The 18,533-nt window shown below is 36.3% G+C and overlaps 1 protein-coding gene across 6 annotated transcripts in view; it reads right to left on the bottom strand.

The window, feature by feature from the left end:
• Positions 1-18,533, bottom strand: part of LOC111502419 (uncharacterized) — an 89,603-nt gene that overhangs the window by 31,973 nt on the left and 39,097 nt on the right. For all 6 annotated transcript variants that reach the window (XM_023156497.2, XM_023156495.2, XM_023156498.2 and 3 more), the window contains exons 3-4: positions 9,899-10,053; positions 6,069-6,282 (exon numbers count right to left, since the gene is read on the bottom strand). In XM_023156497.2, coding sequence (XP_023012265.2) covers positions 6,069-6,282; positions 9,899-10,053 — 369 coding nt within the window. The remainder of the gene's footprint in view (positions 1-6,068; positions 6,283-9,898; positions 10,054-18,533) is intronic.

Raw genomic sequence — 18,533 nt, 5'->3', positions numbered from 1 at the left:
CATAATCATCATTTTCGCGACCATCTTCAATTTCCTCTCGATTTTCATCATTCAATTCAAAGTGATGAATAATCCATTCTGGCAAGTATGGTTGGAGGCTATACAGGAATCTTCTTAGGTTCAGTTCAATCATAACCTCACAAAGTTGCCACAATTCCAATTCATTATCCAAAAATTTGTTGCAAACTTCTGCACCACTCCAATAGTTCTCAGCATCACGAAGGCATAATTCGATTTGTTTTTCATCATAGCATACACTCATATCATAAACGCTTGCATGTTCGGCTCCATCACCCAACACCTTCAATTTAGACGACAAATGTTGAACCGATGATTTGAGATCTACAATATCGACCCAATCTTGACTTGCGTACTGCATCCACATCTTTAAATGGTGGAACTGAAATCGAATAAAAAAAAACAATAAGCAACCTCCATTTTTTCAGTGATATAATACTCACATTCCCATTTTACTTGTAGTTACAAAGTGAGTGTATTCAACTAAGTTAGTAATGTTTATATTTCCATATAATTATCATCTAATATATGAATATTAATAAAACAATAAGAAATGCATTATAATTACTATTATTATTCAATCATATTGAATTTGACTAGAGTTATCGTTTTCACACCAAAAAAACTTTGTAAGCTATGACCTAAAGAAATTTACTATAAATTATTACTATTATTCAATCATATTGAATTTGACTAGAGATCGCGTTTTCATGCCAGCAAAACTTTGTTGGCTCTGTCCTAAATACATCATCGTATATTTACCACCTGATGAGTTGATACAAGATATATCGTCATCACTGAATTGCAACGAAATACGTTTTGGTAGCCATGTTTTAAATAATTTATCATTGCTCACATCTTGCAAAGTTAATAAAATTGATTTACCAAATCGTGTAGAATAAGTTGACATATTTTTAATTATGTACACTTCATCAATTGGCAATGATGATAAGGCCTTTTGCTCTAGTATTTCAACCTCCTGTACAATCAAATTATTAATTTTATTCAAGTCTACTTTTGAAACGGACATGATGAAAATATATATGAAAATATAAACAATTTCCAACAGACAAATACACTCACCGTCTTCCTTCTATTACGAACTGAATAACACTCTACCAATTGCTAACTGCTGCAGATATATTCGTCTACTGATTTCATAGTGTGCCAGGCATTTCTTTTATATTAAACAGTGTGAGTCACCCCCACCATGAAACCGTGAAAGATTCACATTGCTAGTTGCTATCCACTAGAGATGCCTGACGTCACAGCCAAGCCCATCTCCCAACTTGATGCGATAACAGTTGCCGGTACGAGCAAGCAGTGGTCGTTGCGGTCTCGGAGAGGGTAGACGCTAGGCAAACAGTCCTCGGCTGCCGTTGTGTCACCATCGATAGCGGGGCTAGAGCGAACCTTCATCGCTTCGGGAGAGGTGAGGGCAGACCGATGAATACGCATTACTCTGCCACACGTCGTGGAGTGAACATGTCGCTCTCTAGCCGTTGAACGGTTATTGCTGTGACGTCACTCCACTACTAACTTGGTGCCCTAACACCGATGGAGCATTTATTACTTGGAGGATCTTCGAAGTATGCAGACGTATGTTTGTACATAGACAAACAAGCACATGATGAAACCCTGTACCGTGCATTCTCCTACACACACACACATAAACACACAAAATCTCATATGAAAAAAAAATCTGAACGATCCATGCACCAGACACTTCAAGGTCACAACGCCTTGACTTCACTGCACAACAAAAAAAACTTCACCAAACAACAACCAATAAAAAAAGCAATTAATACGTCATAGTGGTGGGGGGAGGCCGAGAATCAGCTGTAAACAACTACTAGGGACACATATCAGAATATTTCATTGAACACATCAAACTCGGAGGCCTTAGCAGATAGAAAAAACTGCACTGCAATCATGTTTTTATTCAAACTGTCGAATGAGGATATGGATCCTAGAAATAATTCATTGAAAATTTCGTCAACATTTGTAATGTATATATTGAAATTAGGATTTTTTTCAAACAAAATCTGTCCATGAATATAATACCCACATCAAAACATATTCTCACATACCCAAAACACGTATATCTTTACGTCTGAACGCATTTGAGATTTTGGGGCTGATACTATATAATGCACTTCCGGAGTTTTTCAAAATTATAACCGAGGAACAATTATTCAAACATAAAATAAAACAACTATTTCTTGAAATTAGCCCCCATACAATCGACGAGTTTTTTTCTTATCTACATTAGTAAAAATGTTTTGTATACTTTTTTATTTTTGCTGCTCTGTTCAGTTGTTTCAATTACTCTTGTTATATGAATGTTTCTGTTTCATAGTTGTATTTTTTATATGTATTTGATATGTACTGACTTGTCTAATTGCTTCTTTCAGGCTCATTCTAATGGATCAATAAAAGTATTATATATTATTATTATTATGTCTGAGTTATTTGATAAAGTGTCGGACAGTTTCGGGTGTGAACCTGTTGAGAATACCCACTTTATCAAAATGCAATTCATAACATTGAGTACGAGAATATGTTTCAAGTATTTTTTTTTTCAAGTATAGTTTTTGACTCAACATAGCAACAGAAATAACTGAACGAAATCAGTTGACCTATATAGCTACTTTACTGGTCCATTTGGACTGATTCGTCTACCAGGAAATATCTCATTCATAATGGCTGAATGCATGGTTTGAAATGAAATCAATTACAATAAACATGATTTTGCAATTTATCGTTAACCAGCACATACTACATTATCATTCATAATTCGTTCACCCACCCGTATCAGCACAAAGTAGGAGCATTCAACAGTATGATCCACAGACTGTTGATTGTTCTCTTGTTAGATGAGAATTTCAATAAAGAACTGAACATAATAAAACAAATATCCGTCAACAATGATTATGACAGCAGTCTTATACATTCTCTATTATCCAGAAAGTTATACAGCCAAGCTTTGAAGAAAGTTTACCCAAGTCGAAGAGAAGAGGATGAAAGGTATAGAGCTTCAACCTACTTAGGCCAACCCACTACGAACATTTCAAATTTTCCACACAACAAAGGTGTAAATATTGCTCACAAAACCAACATGCTCATTAAGAATAACAAAGATAATAGTTCAGTTTCGGAACAATGAGAAATGTTACAATCATCATGTGGCTCATATCCGATGTTTTATGTGGGTCAAACTTGAAGAACGTTCAAAGCCGGCATGATGGAACACAGCAACAGTTTCCAGAATGAAAGAATAAACTCCACATATGCCACTCATTTAATCACAGAGAAACATGAGTTCGTATATGAATTCAAGCCCCTTCATTTTCAGAAGAAAAGTTTGAAACTTAACCTGTTAGATAGTATAGAAATATACAAATTGATAAACTATCAATATTTTATGAACAATCAAAATGAACTGAATAATTTTCAAATATTGAATCTAGTCATTTCCAGGTAAAAAAAGTTGAGTATAATTACGGTACTTCGAAAATTTCATTTATTCATACAGTTGATGACTTTTTCCAGTAGATTCATTAATATGAAAGTAGGTATACACATGGGCAATATGTTAGAGTATATTAAAGAAGAAAGTAATACAATCAGGAAATTATGAAACAACAAAAACTAATTAACGCTCCGGGGCGACTTCATTAATTCCAGTGGTGCATTTGCTTTTTCAGCTGCAGGAAAACCAGGAAAAACCTGCAGCACCACATCGTCTGATGATCTTGATATGCCGATATCCTCTATTTCATAAACAAACTGTAGGGTGTCTCCAAAAGTTCCAATAAATTCAAGACATCGCCAGAATACTCAGTTACACGACACTCGTCAGACTCAAACCAGTCTGTTCCGTCTTTGACCAAGGCGTAATAATGATGAGATTCAACGCCACAACCACAGTGAACAATGACTCATGAAGATTGTAATAGTGGTCTGCTAGATTGAAGTATTCATCTATTTCGAACCTTCTTAAGAGTTTGGTGCTTTCTTCGGCGGTTGACTCGTGTTTGAAGATCATCAGTGTTATCATTAGATAGGCTGGTGCCTCAGCTATATTTTTTTTCTTATTATAACAGTCAGTTAGTTTGGCGCATGTTTGGCAATACAGTTGATTATCACCCGTTAAAAGATCCATTTTCAGATGATTTAACAACGAGCTTTGCACGGACTCTGGGAAACGCTAGTTGTAGTTGTAAAAAGTCACATACGTTTTTGCTATCTCTTGAACATTTACTACAAAGTAAAACAGTGATGATTTTTTCAGCGAAATATCTAAAATCACAAGACGAGATAGATTGTACGGAATCATTCAATCCAAACCGGTTAGGAGTACTGATTCTGCTAATTTTTTGACTCACGAAGAGTATTAAACAAGAACCCCAAGGACTCGGAGCAATCCTCTTGTTGTTCTAACCAGTATCTACGAGTAGTATAAAATAGTTGTAATTCACAAGTGACTTATATTTCACGCTTGAGAAAGCTGTTATATAGCGAAACACGTGTCGCGGTTTTTGTAAAACTCTTCATAATGAAAATCATTCAATAAACTAAAATAATTTCTATTTTTTTCTATTGAATATATGCTTGAATGATTTTCTTCTGATGAAAATCAACTGATTTGTGCTATTTCTTTGAAAAACTTTGAAAGTTCGAGCCATGTTTTCTTTTCCTTTCCGCAATTGATTGGATTTTTAGTCCAGTCATTATAGTAAGTTCACCTCGGAATTCGAGATACCCAGCTGTAAGTCTGTAAATACTTGTATATTGACACCCTAAAAGTTGTCTCAAAACCTACATATGGTAGGGTGTAAGCAACTATTAAATTTCAAGGTCAAAGGTCACAAAAATCGGTTTTTTGCGCTTTTTTTGGAAATATCTCATTTCCTATGGGTTTTTTGCTATTTGTATTTATTATCAATATTGTAGCCACTTAATGCGTGCAGAAATAAAATATGTTTTTTAGAATGAGGATAATTATCAAAACTTTTAGTCGAGTATATCTCCGTTTTTACATTACCTTTCCCAACTTTTTTAAAGAAAATTTCTTGTTCGTAAGACTGTACGCCCAATTAAAATGACAAGTAAATCAATATCTTGTCCTATTATACCTGCAGTTTTTTCAGACTTTGATTCTTCAATTGCAGTTTCGACAATAAGAACATCCGCATCATCTCTGGCTTGTTTAGTAGTAATATTTGCAGCTTGTAATTTTTCAATTAACATATTAATGAACTCATCTTTGTTATTTCGATTTGATACCATACCATACCTACCATATGTAGGTTTTGAGACAACTTTTAGGGTGTCAATATACAAGTATTTACAGACTTACAGCTGGGTATCTCGAATTCCGAGATTCTTACCTAATTTAATCTTAAATGACTGAATTATTTGTGCTATAATTGGGGGTGAACTATGGCGATATTATAAAATCTTTACTAATATCACCGATATACAAGAAAATTTGAAATTCAGTTTCACATATCGTTTATTTCAACGTTTATCCTCTACCATGGGTTACGGGGGTGATAAGTGTTTTATCGAAAATACATCCCAGAATTCATAAACTGACTCATTCTAAGCAAATTATTTCCCACAAAGTTCAATCTGAAAGTCAATAGTTTTCGACTTATTCGCGAGTTGGAGTGTGTTTTTCACTTATTGCGATTTTTCAATGAAATACTCTCTTTTTTAATTATTCGCGCAAAAGTGTATCAAATAGGGGTTGCGAAATTGACACAATCACTTGAGGACTACTCGAAAAATATTGACTTTCAGAAAAAAAATTATGCAATGAGAAATGATGCTTAGAATGAATAATTTTATCCATTCTCGAACTTTCAACCATGAGAAGGGGTAAAAGAAATCCCTAGGGACAACTTTCAAGCGTGATACTTAAAATTTTCATGAACATCGTTGCCGTTTTGCAAAAACATACGGAAAAGAAGTCATTGACTGGACTATTTCGGATATGGACTCGCTTCACTGTGAACGTGAAAAAAAATAAATAAAGGTCATACCCGTGACTGTTAGGTTGATCGCCAAGCTCATCTTCGGCTCAGTATTAACCTGGCACTCGTACTGGCCCGTGTCGAATATATGGACGCCTCGTATCCGTAATCCCCAAAAATCCCCAGAGCTATCGGTGTGCACTGACTCGAAGCGAGTGTCGCTCGAAAATGTGTGGCGTCCCGACGTCAGGATATGTAAGTCTTTGCTCCTTATCCAGGACACCTGAAACAGACAATCGATATCGGTTCGGGGCGAAGGATGAAAAATATTACCAGAAGAGATGATGACGTAGACCAGGAATTTGAGAATTTTCTGAAATTACGTAGAATACTACATGATTATACAGGGAGAGCCATCCAAAATGTACTGCATGTACTCCCTACCAGGGAAAGAGTTATCTGCAACAACCCTGCTGAATTACATAGCCAAAAATTCAATGTTGCACAGAGCATTCTCGCTACTTTTATCTGCTGAAATTAAATGAATATACAGACAAGACAAAACAATGACTTCAACGCAGACACAATCCAGAAGTGAGTCAGAAAACAAAGCCTCAAATTCAAATATACAGGGTGATTCAAAAGTACTTTGACAAACTTCAGGAGGTGATTCCTCACAATATTCTAATATGAATTTTCCAAATAAATAAATGTCCGGAAACGCTCCGTTTCCAAGATACAGGATGTTGAAGTTTTATTTTTATTTTCGTTTTTTTCAAATAACTTTTGAAATACTGAACTTAATTAAACGAAACTTGGTAATACGAGGTTTTTGAGGTGTCGAATTCGAACCTGATGTTCTTGTTGCTCTTACTCGTAGGAGGTGCCACCTACACGTCTTTTTCTTTTTTAAAGATTCATAACTATTTTGGGCGTACTTCTAGCACATTTTTCGTTGAAAAAATCGATTCCTCTATCATATCTACGTAAAAAAGCTACCTTTGTTACTAGTCGCTGTAACCAACCGTTTTCTAAATATTTGGACTTAAAAACTTCAAGTCGATTATTTGATAATCGATGCATGTTGAAGTTATTACGAATATTTTGCTTTTTTCACTAGAATGCTTTGGAAATGAATTTGACGTTTTACTCGTTTGAAGAGGTCATTACTACTGGGTACGTTCCTTTATGACATCCTTAATCAAAATAATTATTTTTGTATCAAAGGTGCATAATCAGTATTTGTTTTAATAAAATTTGCAAGAAATGTCAACATTTTATTTCAGGAAATTTTTAATATGTAGAATAAACTAAAATAAACGAAACTAAATTGTATTCAAATAAATTGTTGGAAGTGTCCACCTTCAGGCAGACAGTCGTCTAGTCATTGAATCTCGTACCCGCTCAAAAATTATTGGTGTGTTTCTTATTGTTTCACAGGCGTCTACTATTCGGTTTCTTAGATCTTCCTCGTTCACTACTGGAGTCTTATAATCTAGTGACTTCAAATGTCCCCAAAAATAAAAATCTATCGGGTTTGGATCTGGGGACCTTGGTGCCCACGCCTGGTTAGGTTCTTCTACACCTCTACCGATCCATCGATTTGGATAGACTGTGTTGAGGAATTCCCTGGCTACAACGCTAAAATGGGCCAGAGCCCCATCATGCATAAACCACATGCGGATACGAATTTCTAATGGTACATTCTGAAGTAGTCCCGGCAATTCATTTTTTAAAAAGTGTCTGTAAGTTGCGCCATTCAGTCGGAGCGGAAGAAAGAAAGGATCTATCAAATAATTATCAATTATTGCTGCCCATACATTTACAGAAAATTGATACTGATGATGCCTTTCACTAACAGCGTGCGGATTTCCGAGAGCCCAAACATGGTTGTTATGAAGGTTTGTGATAGCATTTCGGGAGAAGTTTTCCTCGTCCGTGAAGAGTACATATCTTAAATATTGAGGATTTCCAGCCAATTTTCTCAAAAACCATTGACACATAGTAATGCGTTGGGGAAAGTCTCGTGGCAAAAGAGCTTGTACCCTTTGGATATGGTATGGATGAAACTGTTGATCGTGGAAAATTCTCCAAACTGTGGACTGAGTAGAATTGACAGCTTCAGCAATTATTCTTGTGCTTGTTTCTGGATTCTCCTCGAGAGCGTTCAAAATAGCTACCTCCAATTCTGGGGTTCGGACTGCTCGTGGTCTTCCAATAATATCAGCTGCCCTCTTAAAGCCACCTGTTTCTGCCAAACGACGGTGGAGACTAGCAAATGTAGGAGCTGAAGGCTGTACTCGATTATGAAATCGCTCCTGGTAAATACGTCTTGCTTCGCGCGCATTGCCATCCGCAAGGCCATAAACCAAGTGCATATCGACTAAATGAGCATTATTGTTTAAACAATCCATTTTTCCAAAATAAGTATTTTCTACTTCTACTTACGGAAACTTCAACAAAGCGTCTAACTGTCACAAAATATGTAATTACCAAAACTACTCACAAACGTCAAATTTATTTCCAAAGCATTCTTGTGAAAAATGCAAAATATTCGTAATAACTTCATCATGCATCGATTATCAAATAATCGACTTGAAGTCTTCAAGTCCAAATAATTAGAATACGGTTGCTTACAGCGACTAGTAACAAGGGTAGTTTATTTACGTAGATATGATAGAGGAATCGATTTTTTTACTGAAAAATGTGCTAGAAGTACGCCCAAAAAAGTTATGGATCTTTAAAAAAGAAAAAGACGTGTAGGTGGCGCCCCCTACGAGTAAGAGCAATAAGAACATCAGGTTCGAATTCGACACCTCAAAAACCTCCTATACCAAGTTTCGTTTAATTAAGTTCAATATTTCAAAAGTTATTTGAGAAAAACGAAAATAAAAATAAAACTTCAACATCCTGTATCTTGGAAACGAAGCGTTTTCGGACATTTATTTATGTGGACAATTCATATCAGAATATTGTGAGGAATCATCTCCCAAAGTTTGTCAAAGTACTTTTGAATCACCCTGTAGAGTAATCTGGCTGTTCAAATTTGTTTTTCCGTTAACCAGCTATCGCACCCTTACGAATGACAACCCTCAGAAATAAAAACTTGTGGAGCTGAGGATTAACGAGGTCTTACCTTTTACCGTGTGATTCCTATATTATATTAATATTATCATTTTAGAAGATGGAAGTTCTAACCATTGAAATTCATTTCATGAAATGGTATGATAGTCGAAGATTATCGTCGAAGTTATGAAATTTCATATATGAATTTTCAGAATACAGCAACCTCATGAACGATTGCCAACCATTGCATTTCATCACAACATAATTGTATCTTTCTCTATTGATATTTATATAAAATTGATTTAGTTTAGTCATCTGACTCATCTGTTAGAGAATATAAGCCTTCACGGCCGAAGATAAGTGTGTGAAAGCTATTTTCTGGGTTTTCTGGCCGTGGCCTACAGATTTTTATGCCCGACGTTTCGTCCATTGACATTATTGACATTATTAGAGGCGATGTGGTAATGGTCGCAGTGCCCAAGTTGTTGCAAAGAGTTCTGCAACTGTTACCACATCGCCCTTGATGTCTACCGCAGCAGTAGACGAAACGTCAGGTAAAAACTTGCAGACCACCACCAAAAAACCAAAAAATAAATTTCACACTGTGACTGCTCTATTTCACGTACTTTTCTCATATAGGCACCGTTTTTTATACCTGCATATCATGTCAGTGCTAATGCAGATGAAATGATGTTCACAGGTGCACAGGTACTGCTCTGAGAGCGCTCCAACAATTCACCTGTAGTGCCTATGTTTTGTCTTTAAAAATAATCTAATTTTATTTTCCATATCTGAAATAAAATATAATGAAAAACTGAAATTCGACAACATACCACTTTGGTTCCAAGATGTCTGACAGTGCAAGGTAGTAGAAGAGTTTGGCCAACTCTTGCATATACTATTCTGTTCGAAACGTCCTCAAATACTGGCGCCACACTCTTGTCTGTATTATTAGTTTCATCGAAAAGAGAGCGGGTTCCATTGTGTCCTGAAATAAAAGTAACAAATTAGTTAATATAGCGGCGGTTTCTATAGAGTTTATTTTGTGATGAGCCATAGTTGGGACAGAGCCAGTAACTGGATATATTAAAATGAAGCAATTATATTATAAATGTTGTTCAAACGAACACTATGAATTTCATCAGCTTTTAACTTCACTCTCAAAGTAGAGGAAAGAATATATGGACATTCATAGTGTGTTCATCATTGAACAATAAAAAATAATAATAACCTTTTGCAATAAAACATCCCGGTATATTTGGAGAAGAATGTTGGGTTTATAGTGGGTGTAACTTCAACACATTCATCCAATTTTCAGTTCAGACATCGTCCTAGTGCTCTTCATACAAAAAATCCAGTTTGGAGAGATGATACTCTTATTTGAGTGAGACGATCTCTCACTAATTCAGAATCATGAATGAAAAGATTCGATACTCCTGGGTTTTGAACACGACTTACATATGAAAACGTAACTCTCTCATCTTCTCTCTTCTAACTATCTGCGGATGAATTATATTATTTTTTCTGAGAACGATTTTCAGTATTTCGGGAGCCAAAATACCGAATTTTACGTCTTATCTGCTGTTCAGATTCGAAAAGCAACTATCATGTTTTTTATCAAATACCTTCTGGTTCCTTACCATTAAAATAGTGATAACACTTGAAAGAAGATGTCAGTAGTGGAATTCACAAAATTATATTCTCATTCGCCATCAATATTTTCCAGTTGAGAGAGAAATCTGGGGCTCATGCTAGATAATGAACTGAAATTTAGTAATCATGTTTTCTTTGCCATAAAAAAGCATTCAAGACCTAAACTTATATGAAATATTTCATATTGAATGAGCCAAGGCCCAAGAACTAACGAGAGTTATTTGCATTTTTTGTTCTAGTGACCGCCGTCTCATTATATCCAAGTGAGCTCTACCCCTTTGTGAAACAGGCCAACACGCGACAATAAAATCCAAACTTTATCCTTCAGCATTTCTACAGAACAGCACAGTGACTGGTCGTTTTTCAAACGAAATCCTTCTCTGAATTTCCATTTAAAAATGCAACTCCGCCTTTACAGTGTCCCACGTTCCAAAACCAGCCGCAGATACTCGAAATGGATCATTATATCACGTGATAATGAAGCGTAGTAGGTACACAACAGCAGAGTACTCGGACCGCGACATGTCCATTACAACACAAGACCCTATAATGCAATCTAAATAGTTGGTAAGTCGCCAGAGGGCAATCTAGAATCCAGACAATGCTAGCGAATTCGTCACGTACTTTCTGGACAGAGACGGTGCTGTACGTGATTTCTGTTGAAGACCTCATTTTCCGCGATGTGTCAAAAAATTCCGGGGCAATAAAAAAAATGGGAAACTTTCATGTACAATGGTTTCAAAAAAATGTTATTCAGCTTTTTTTCTGGGCGTTTTAGATTCATATAGAAAACCATTCAGCTATGAAAGGTATTCCAATTTCAATTCCTATCATCCTGGAACTGAACATGAATAGAAATACTTTAAAAAAATTATTATTTCATCAATCTAATAGACTGCAGTTTCTCTTTGCACTAATGCATTGACATGTATTTCAAACCTCAAGTTTAAATCCAATAGTACCTCTAGAACCTTGGTTTCGTCTACTAGTTTGATAGATTCATTATTAACTTTAATATCTATTGAGTTTAGAACATCAACTCACTTATTATTGGGACCACATGAGATAGCCTTTGATTTTGGAGGGGTTAATAATTAGACAATGATCTATAGCATTTTTGACGAATATATTGAGTTCCCTATTATCTTGCATGCATCGTGCGTTTTTGGAGACGGAAAATATAAATAAATTTGGGTATAATCCGCATAACAATGAATGTTGCATTGCTGAATACTCCTGAGATGATTGGCGGAGTAAAGAGCCAACAATACGAGACCTAATATTGAGCCATGTGGTACTCCAGATATGAGTGGAAGATGGTAAGACTCTATGTTGTCAATAGAAACTCTCTGAAATCTATCTCTCAGGTAGAGTATAGTATACTGTTTTTGGTCGGTTGCTTTTATGATATCATCAACGAGTAGGAGAGCGGTTGTGCAACTGTATTCGTTTCTAAACCCGATTGAACAGTTGGTAGTATATTGATATCCGAAAGATGTTCTGTTAACTGCCCCTCATCGCACGCTCTAATACGTTCGACAAAATAGCACGAAGATCTTTATATTCAACATGGTTTGATTTTTTTGGTAGTACTTCAACTAGCGCTCTACCCCAAGTTGCTGGAAAAATACCCTCAAGGAGACGAGTCTTTATAATATGGGTGATATACTCAATCATACGTGAACAATATATTCAATTCATCACAACCAGCTGCATTCGTCTTTATATTTAAGAGTTTCGGCAACAAATAAGTCATTTACTTTGTGTGAAGGTTTCAAAAACTACACTTCACGATTTGATCTCCAAAAACTTCATTTGAAAAAATATAATCAGAACATGTTTCGCTAGCACAGTAGCTTTCTCAAGTGTATGAATACTTTAAATTGTTCTTACATCAATATTTATATACTACCGGTAACCGTAATTGAGACTACCTCCAAAAAAATTACCTGAACCTCTACCTAAGGTACCTGTTGAATTATGATTACCTGAAGCATATTAGGAGATATTGAAATTGCATATAGAACGAGTAATACGTTGGGAAACTTGGTCAAAAATAATAAAGACAAGACATTCAAATTCGAGAAATCAGGAGGACATAAAATGAAGTGTGGAACGTGCCCTAAGGTATAAATTGGTCAAACTGGCAGAACATCACAAGAGCTATGTAAATACATTTTTTTATTTTCATTCGTGTTATTATTTCTTTTTTTTTATTTTTTGGTTACTTGTATTTTATTTAATTGTAATTTCAGTTTTTTTGCCTAATATAATTGTTATTTTTTCAGATAACCTTTTCAGTTTTAAATTTTTCACAGATTCTTTCAGGAATTTCGAATCAAATTGTATCATACTAGACAATGGAAGTCCGAACTAATGAAAATCATTTACTTCTTTGAAGTGGAATTCTGTATTAAAGAGACTGTTGTGTCTGTAAAAATTCAATAGTTCTTCAGGTGGTCCCAAGTGTGGTGTTGAATTGATGAAGAAACCATTGACTTTTCTAGGGTTTTTCAGATTTTCTGAAATATTGGTTGATTTTCCAGTAACAACATTGGTTTGTATTAAAGTTAAGTGGTTCAAATTTCACAAGATTATTAAATAATTCTTTGTAGGTCTCAATGGTCATACTTACCTATCAGATCATAAGAATGATCGTTCCTGATCACAACACTCTGGTATTGATCTTTGCCCTTTGACGATAGTTTCTAGTAACATTTGTTCTACTATTTGCATCTCTACAGAAACCAACGGTCATATTTTAGGCTAGTTTTGAAATCACAAAGTTATTTTTTGCGTAAAGATCACGATTTATACTTCTGATGACAGATTTTGGATTTGTTGAGAAAGATTTTACATTCCACCTCAAATTTTTGTGTGAATTAAATATTAGTGAATCCGGTCCTGTCCTCCACCAGCTGCTCTACGTACGATATTTCTGTATACTGTTGCGAACACTTCTTATTTGACGCAGCAAGTCTAATTAGAGAAGTGTCTGAAAAAGGATCTAGAAGTGGATATTTATAGCAGCGGAATAAGAAAAATGCTCGTTTGCTTGTAGCGCCGCACTATTTACATACCTCCTTGATGTCAGAATAGCAATACAAACATCTCAAAGGGTGTCTGTTCACATGGCAAACATTGTTTCGAATTTCTGTTTTGCTGATTCCTTTTGAGAGCATTCGTAGGATGTTTTTATTCGGTCTTTCATGCCTTTGAAATATGTATTTTCAAATACCTGTTGTTTTCGAATAGTTCATTGGAATGATAAAATAATGAGGATGGATGAAAGTTTTCATAAAGTTTCCGGAAATAATACAGGTGAGTTAAATATTTTTTTGAAATCATCAATAACGGAAAAGTAGTTACCAGTTCTAAATTTTTCAAATCATCTAAAAAAACAATTCGTTCAGGCCAGTGTCAAGACGTTGGATTATATCTGACAGGTGTCAGTATCGGCAGGTGTAAACCAAGACTCGCGAAACACACTCTCTTATTGACGATAATGGGCTTACTCAGGCTAATTTAGATTTTTATTGGAAATTATATATTATGAAAGTAAATCATCTCCCAAGGTTTTTCCTGGTGATCGCCAGATATCCCTTCAGAGCCAGCTTCCCAGGATCGCCCAGGGTGATTCTGGCAAAACTGCATCATTTGATTCAATCCCATCTCTTTACGGATTGATCATAGGTGTGACGTTTGGCTAGTTCCGCAATTGTGTAAGTCATCAGACCGTAGGTGTCACTGGGTCAAAAAATTCTCAGTCCAGCCGCTTCATTGGCTAAAGAGTAGGCAATGCGATTACTTTCACTCATGTCGTGCCCTTCGACCCTCCTCAGGATAATGTTATTATCCACCGAAGCTTTGGCTGAATCTTGGTGGCACTCCAGTACTAGCACTGAAGTAACACGCAGTCTGTTCAAGGCTAATAGGGCGTGTCCACTGTAAGTGCAGATTATTATGTTTTTGCCAGAAATTATTTATTTTGTGACGATTGAGATACCAGCCAGTTGGCTGTCCTTGTTCATCTTTCACTGCCTGAACCACGGTGCATGCTGTTTTCGGTGAGTGCAGTGGCTTGGTATGTGGGAATTGAGCAAACCAGCCATCGGATGCCTGCTTCCACGTAGCCCCTCTGGATACGGGAATGACAGAATCACTTATAGTTCTGTTATTCCCTAACTAAATGACATCCCAACGATGGCTTTATCCTAAGGTGTGTGTATCCGTGTTGAGAGGATAAATGACGCTGAGCCTATCAGCTGTCTACGGAACCTTCGAGATACCGGGTGCCCTCTCGTCGTAGCATCGCCTTGTCACGATAATGCGGGGCTCTGCCAAGATGTCGAGTTTACGACTCCAACTGACCTCCCTGTAAATTTAATTCAGGAGCGAGTCTACAGAGAATATGGATGTCGTAAAGACTCCAACGGACCTCCCTGTAAATTTAGTTCAGGAACGATTCTACAGAGGAGATGAATGTCGAGTTTACGACTCCAATTGGCATTCCTGTAAATTTAACTCAGGAGCAAGTCTACAGAGGAGATGGATGTCGAGTTTCCGACTCCAATGGACCTCTCTGTAAATTTAGTTCAAGAGCGAGTCTACAGAGGAGATGGATATCGAGTTTGCAACTCCAATGGACCCCCCTGTAAATTTAGTTCAGGAGCGAATCTACAGAGGTGTGCATTAATTTCATCAATTGAAAATGCATAAGCGGTGTGCGAAGTGGACGGTTGTATCTGCTGGGAATACTCCGCTAATTATCTGTTGTAACGATATATTCGTAACCGTCATTTCATTGTATTAATGACACGATAAAATGTGACATCTATGAATTCCCTGTAACCGGCATTGGCAAGTGTTCCTCCTAGCATAAGCCCTCTTTGGTTCACTAGTAGAGTTGAGAAGGTAGAGCTCGATATGCTGGAGTTTAGTTTTTTTTGGATGTGAAAGTAATAAAAAATCTGAATAATTCATGGAGATCACTGTGAATTTAAACCCAATTCATCTATTTTGCATTCGTTGATGAATTGGGGTTTCCTCGGATGCAAGAATTAAAGTCCTCAGATTTTCTGCTGGGAAAAGGTGTCCCTCCTTTCAGGTGTGGAATATCCCTGAAATTATTGTGAGGGGTTACTGGCGATTTTGACGAGAAGTCCTGGGATTGCTGATCACAGTGGGTGAAAATAAAAAAAAACTGTAAATCACAATACAAATTTTTTGCTTCATTGTTCGGGAAGCTCCACTCTTCGGCTGAATTCAGATCCGAGCAAAGGACCTGTCTCGTGGTTGAACAAATCTCCGGTTCATAGATCGAGATATAACCAATCTTTCACCATTATCTATATATTTGTAGATTGGTTACAGACTACAAGTGAATTAAGGTTATAATCCCATTTCCTAATTTTAATGATTTAGTGAATTTTTTTAGTGGTCATTTTTTGTACAGAACATTGTTTTGTTTCCTAAGACACATTCAGTGATGATTTCAAGGTTAATTTTTTTTGTATAAGATTATTCATTTGCTCATACATGTTGACTCCTCAATTCAAGATTAATTTTTTTTATATAAACCATTGATGCATCAATACAAGAGTAGTATAACTAAGAGAACTCACACCGTTCTCTACTGACTAGCCTGGGCATGACTACGTTACACTGTGTCGTGTCCTTGATCGGAACCATCATGTACAAGAGACTTCGTCTCCAGGATCTTACTCCATATTCCGAAATTGACTAGACTATTGTGAATTTTTTAGCACACGTACTCTTCCAAGTTTTATCTTAACAAAGATCTGAAGCATAGTTATTGATTATGCTATTTGTCAACATATAGAATAACTACAAATACAAAACATAAAATTTTTTTCACTTCATTTTCCTGGTCGAACTGTAAACTTTCTTGTCGTATTTTTATACCACTAACACTCTGCGAACGGAGATGAGATGGTTCTCTGACAGAGGAAAAGTCAAAACAGCTGAAAATGATTGTTGTTAGCGTAAACAATGGAAGGCGTTGTCGTTCTATTGTTAGCATTCGCGTGTGTATGTGAAAATCCAATTTGGGGCTGTCTTCAATTCGGAAAATCAAATTTGTTAAAGTAAAAAGGGAGCTGCCGAGTGCCGGTTGCCAATATTCTTTGAAAAATGCGAATAATTCCATTCCGTTACGCCGAGAAAGGAATAAATAAAAATACGGAACGCAATCTCAGGACAAAAGATCGTTCCCAAAGTGCAGTTTTTGTAGGTACAGCATGCGATACAGTTTTTTTCAAGGACGAAACACAAGCACTACTGGAAAATCCTCAAAGCAGACTAAAAGCGGTGCCTGTGTGAAAGTAGGGATTCACATTGGACTGGAATCACTGGAAATTGAATACATTTAGAAAAACGTCCTCAGGAAGTTCATTCCACATAGACGCAGTTTTCCAAATGAAAGAGTTATTGAACAGTGAAGTTCGAGGTGTACTGAGTTGAACCTCAAACAATGAGCAGCCCCAGACCATCGCGTATTTCTGATATATTTACCACTCCAAAGAAGGTCTTATCTGAGCTTTATAAAGCATCAAAAGTTGCTGAGTTGTGTACAGTTTTCTAGTACGGAACAGTGTTCCAAGCTTTTGAGAAGCAGCCTTTGCAATTCCAGCAACATGACTGTATTAAGACATTGGTGTCCATATTAGTGACCATTTCAACCTCGATAGAGTGGAAGGCACAAAATAAACTTCAATAATTATCTGGTTATTAATAATAATGATAATAATAAAAATGAAGTTTATTGATTTGCTAAGCCAGTATATTACATATAAAGGACAAGGAAGAGAAAGAGGTGCGAATTGCCTAACGATAAATAAAATGGTTCGCAAGAACGGTATCGGACTTTTGGAAATCGAAGTTTCAAATCACTTTTGTTTCACTGCTTTGACGTATTTTTGTTTAATGTGAGATATCTGTTAACACTAAGAAAAATGAGTATCCCTTCCGCAGTGGTAAACACGTGCGCCAAAACAAGAACGTATATAAAGATAAAAAAGGAATTCGGGAACACTCACAAAACAGGCAAACCGCAAACATATGTATCTGTCTATTAGCTTCAACAGTGCGGTGAAGTCAAGTGTAAAGATAGACAACACCTGATTTATTGCCGAAAACCATATGCACGCAAGCACCAGCATGATCCAATCGCACATCTGTAGTTTCACTTTAGAGACCTAGCATTTCTAGGGATCTAGACCAAGCATGCAGCTATAGCTACGCGACATGTGGGTCCAGAATATGATTACCTAACGACTTTTATGAGTGTATATAATCCAAATGAAAAGAGGAGAACTCAAATACCATGACAAAGAGGATCAGAACGCGAAAGATCCAAAGACGATTCAATCTAGAAAACCCCGATTATAGTACAATTCCATGATAGTAAACACTAGATTCTCAGAATACTACTGCATTTGAACGAAAACATTGTTGTCAAGGTTGTGATTCATTATATTTTATTATAATTTTTTCCCATCTGTTTTTTTAAGGGCAAAACAGTTGTGCTTCGCTGGAGATTGAATCTATTTGTAAAAACATTCTCAGAAAGTTCATTCCACATAAACGCAGTTCTGTAAATGAAAGAGTTTTTGAACAGCGGAGTTCGAGGTGCACTTAGTTGAACCTCAAAACGATGAGCAGCCACAGTCCGTCGCGTATTTCTGATATGTACCGCTCTTGATGGAATCAAATGTGCCAAGTCACTTGAACACTTCCCGTGAAAGTATCTATGGAAGAGAGACAAATCTGCAACTTCTCTTCGATGTTCCAGGC

Source organism: Leptinotarsa decemlineata, unplaced genomic scaffold (genome assembly GCF_025532065.1).
Source record: "Leptinotarsa decemlineata unplaced genomic scaffold, Ldec_3_MD MMD2_tig00002974_RagTag_RagTag, whole genome shotgun sequence".
NCBI lineage: Eukaryota > Metazoa > Arthropoda > Insecta > Coleoptera > Chrysomelidae > Leptinotarsa > Leptinotarsa decemlineata.
Note: the sequence above shows the minus strand (reverse complement) of the source record. Positions and strands in the feature narration are given on the sequence as shown.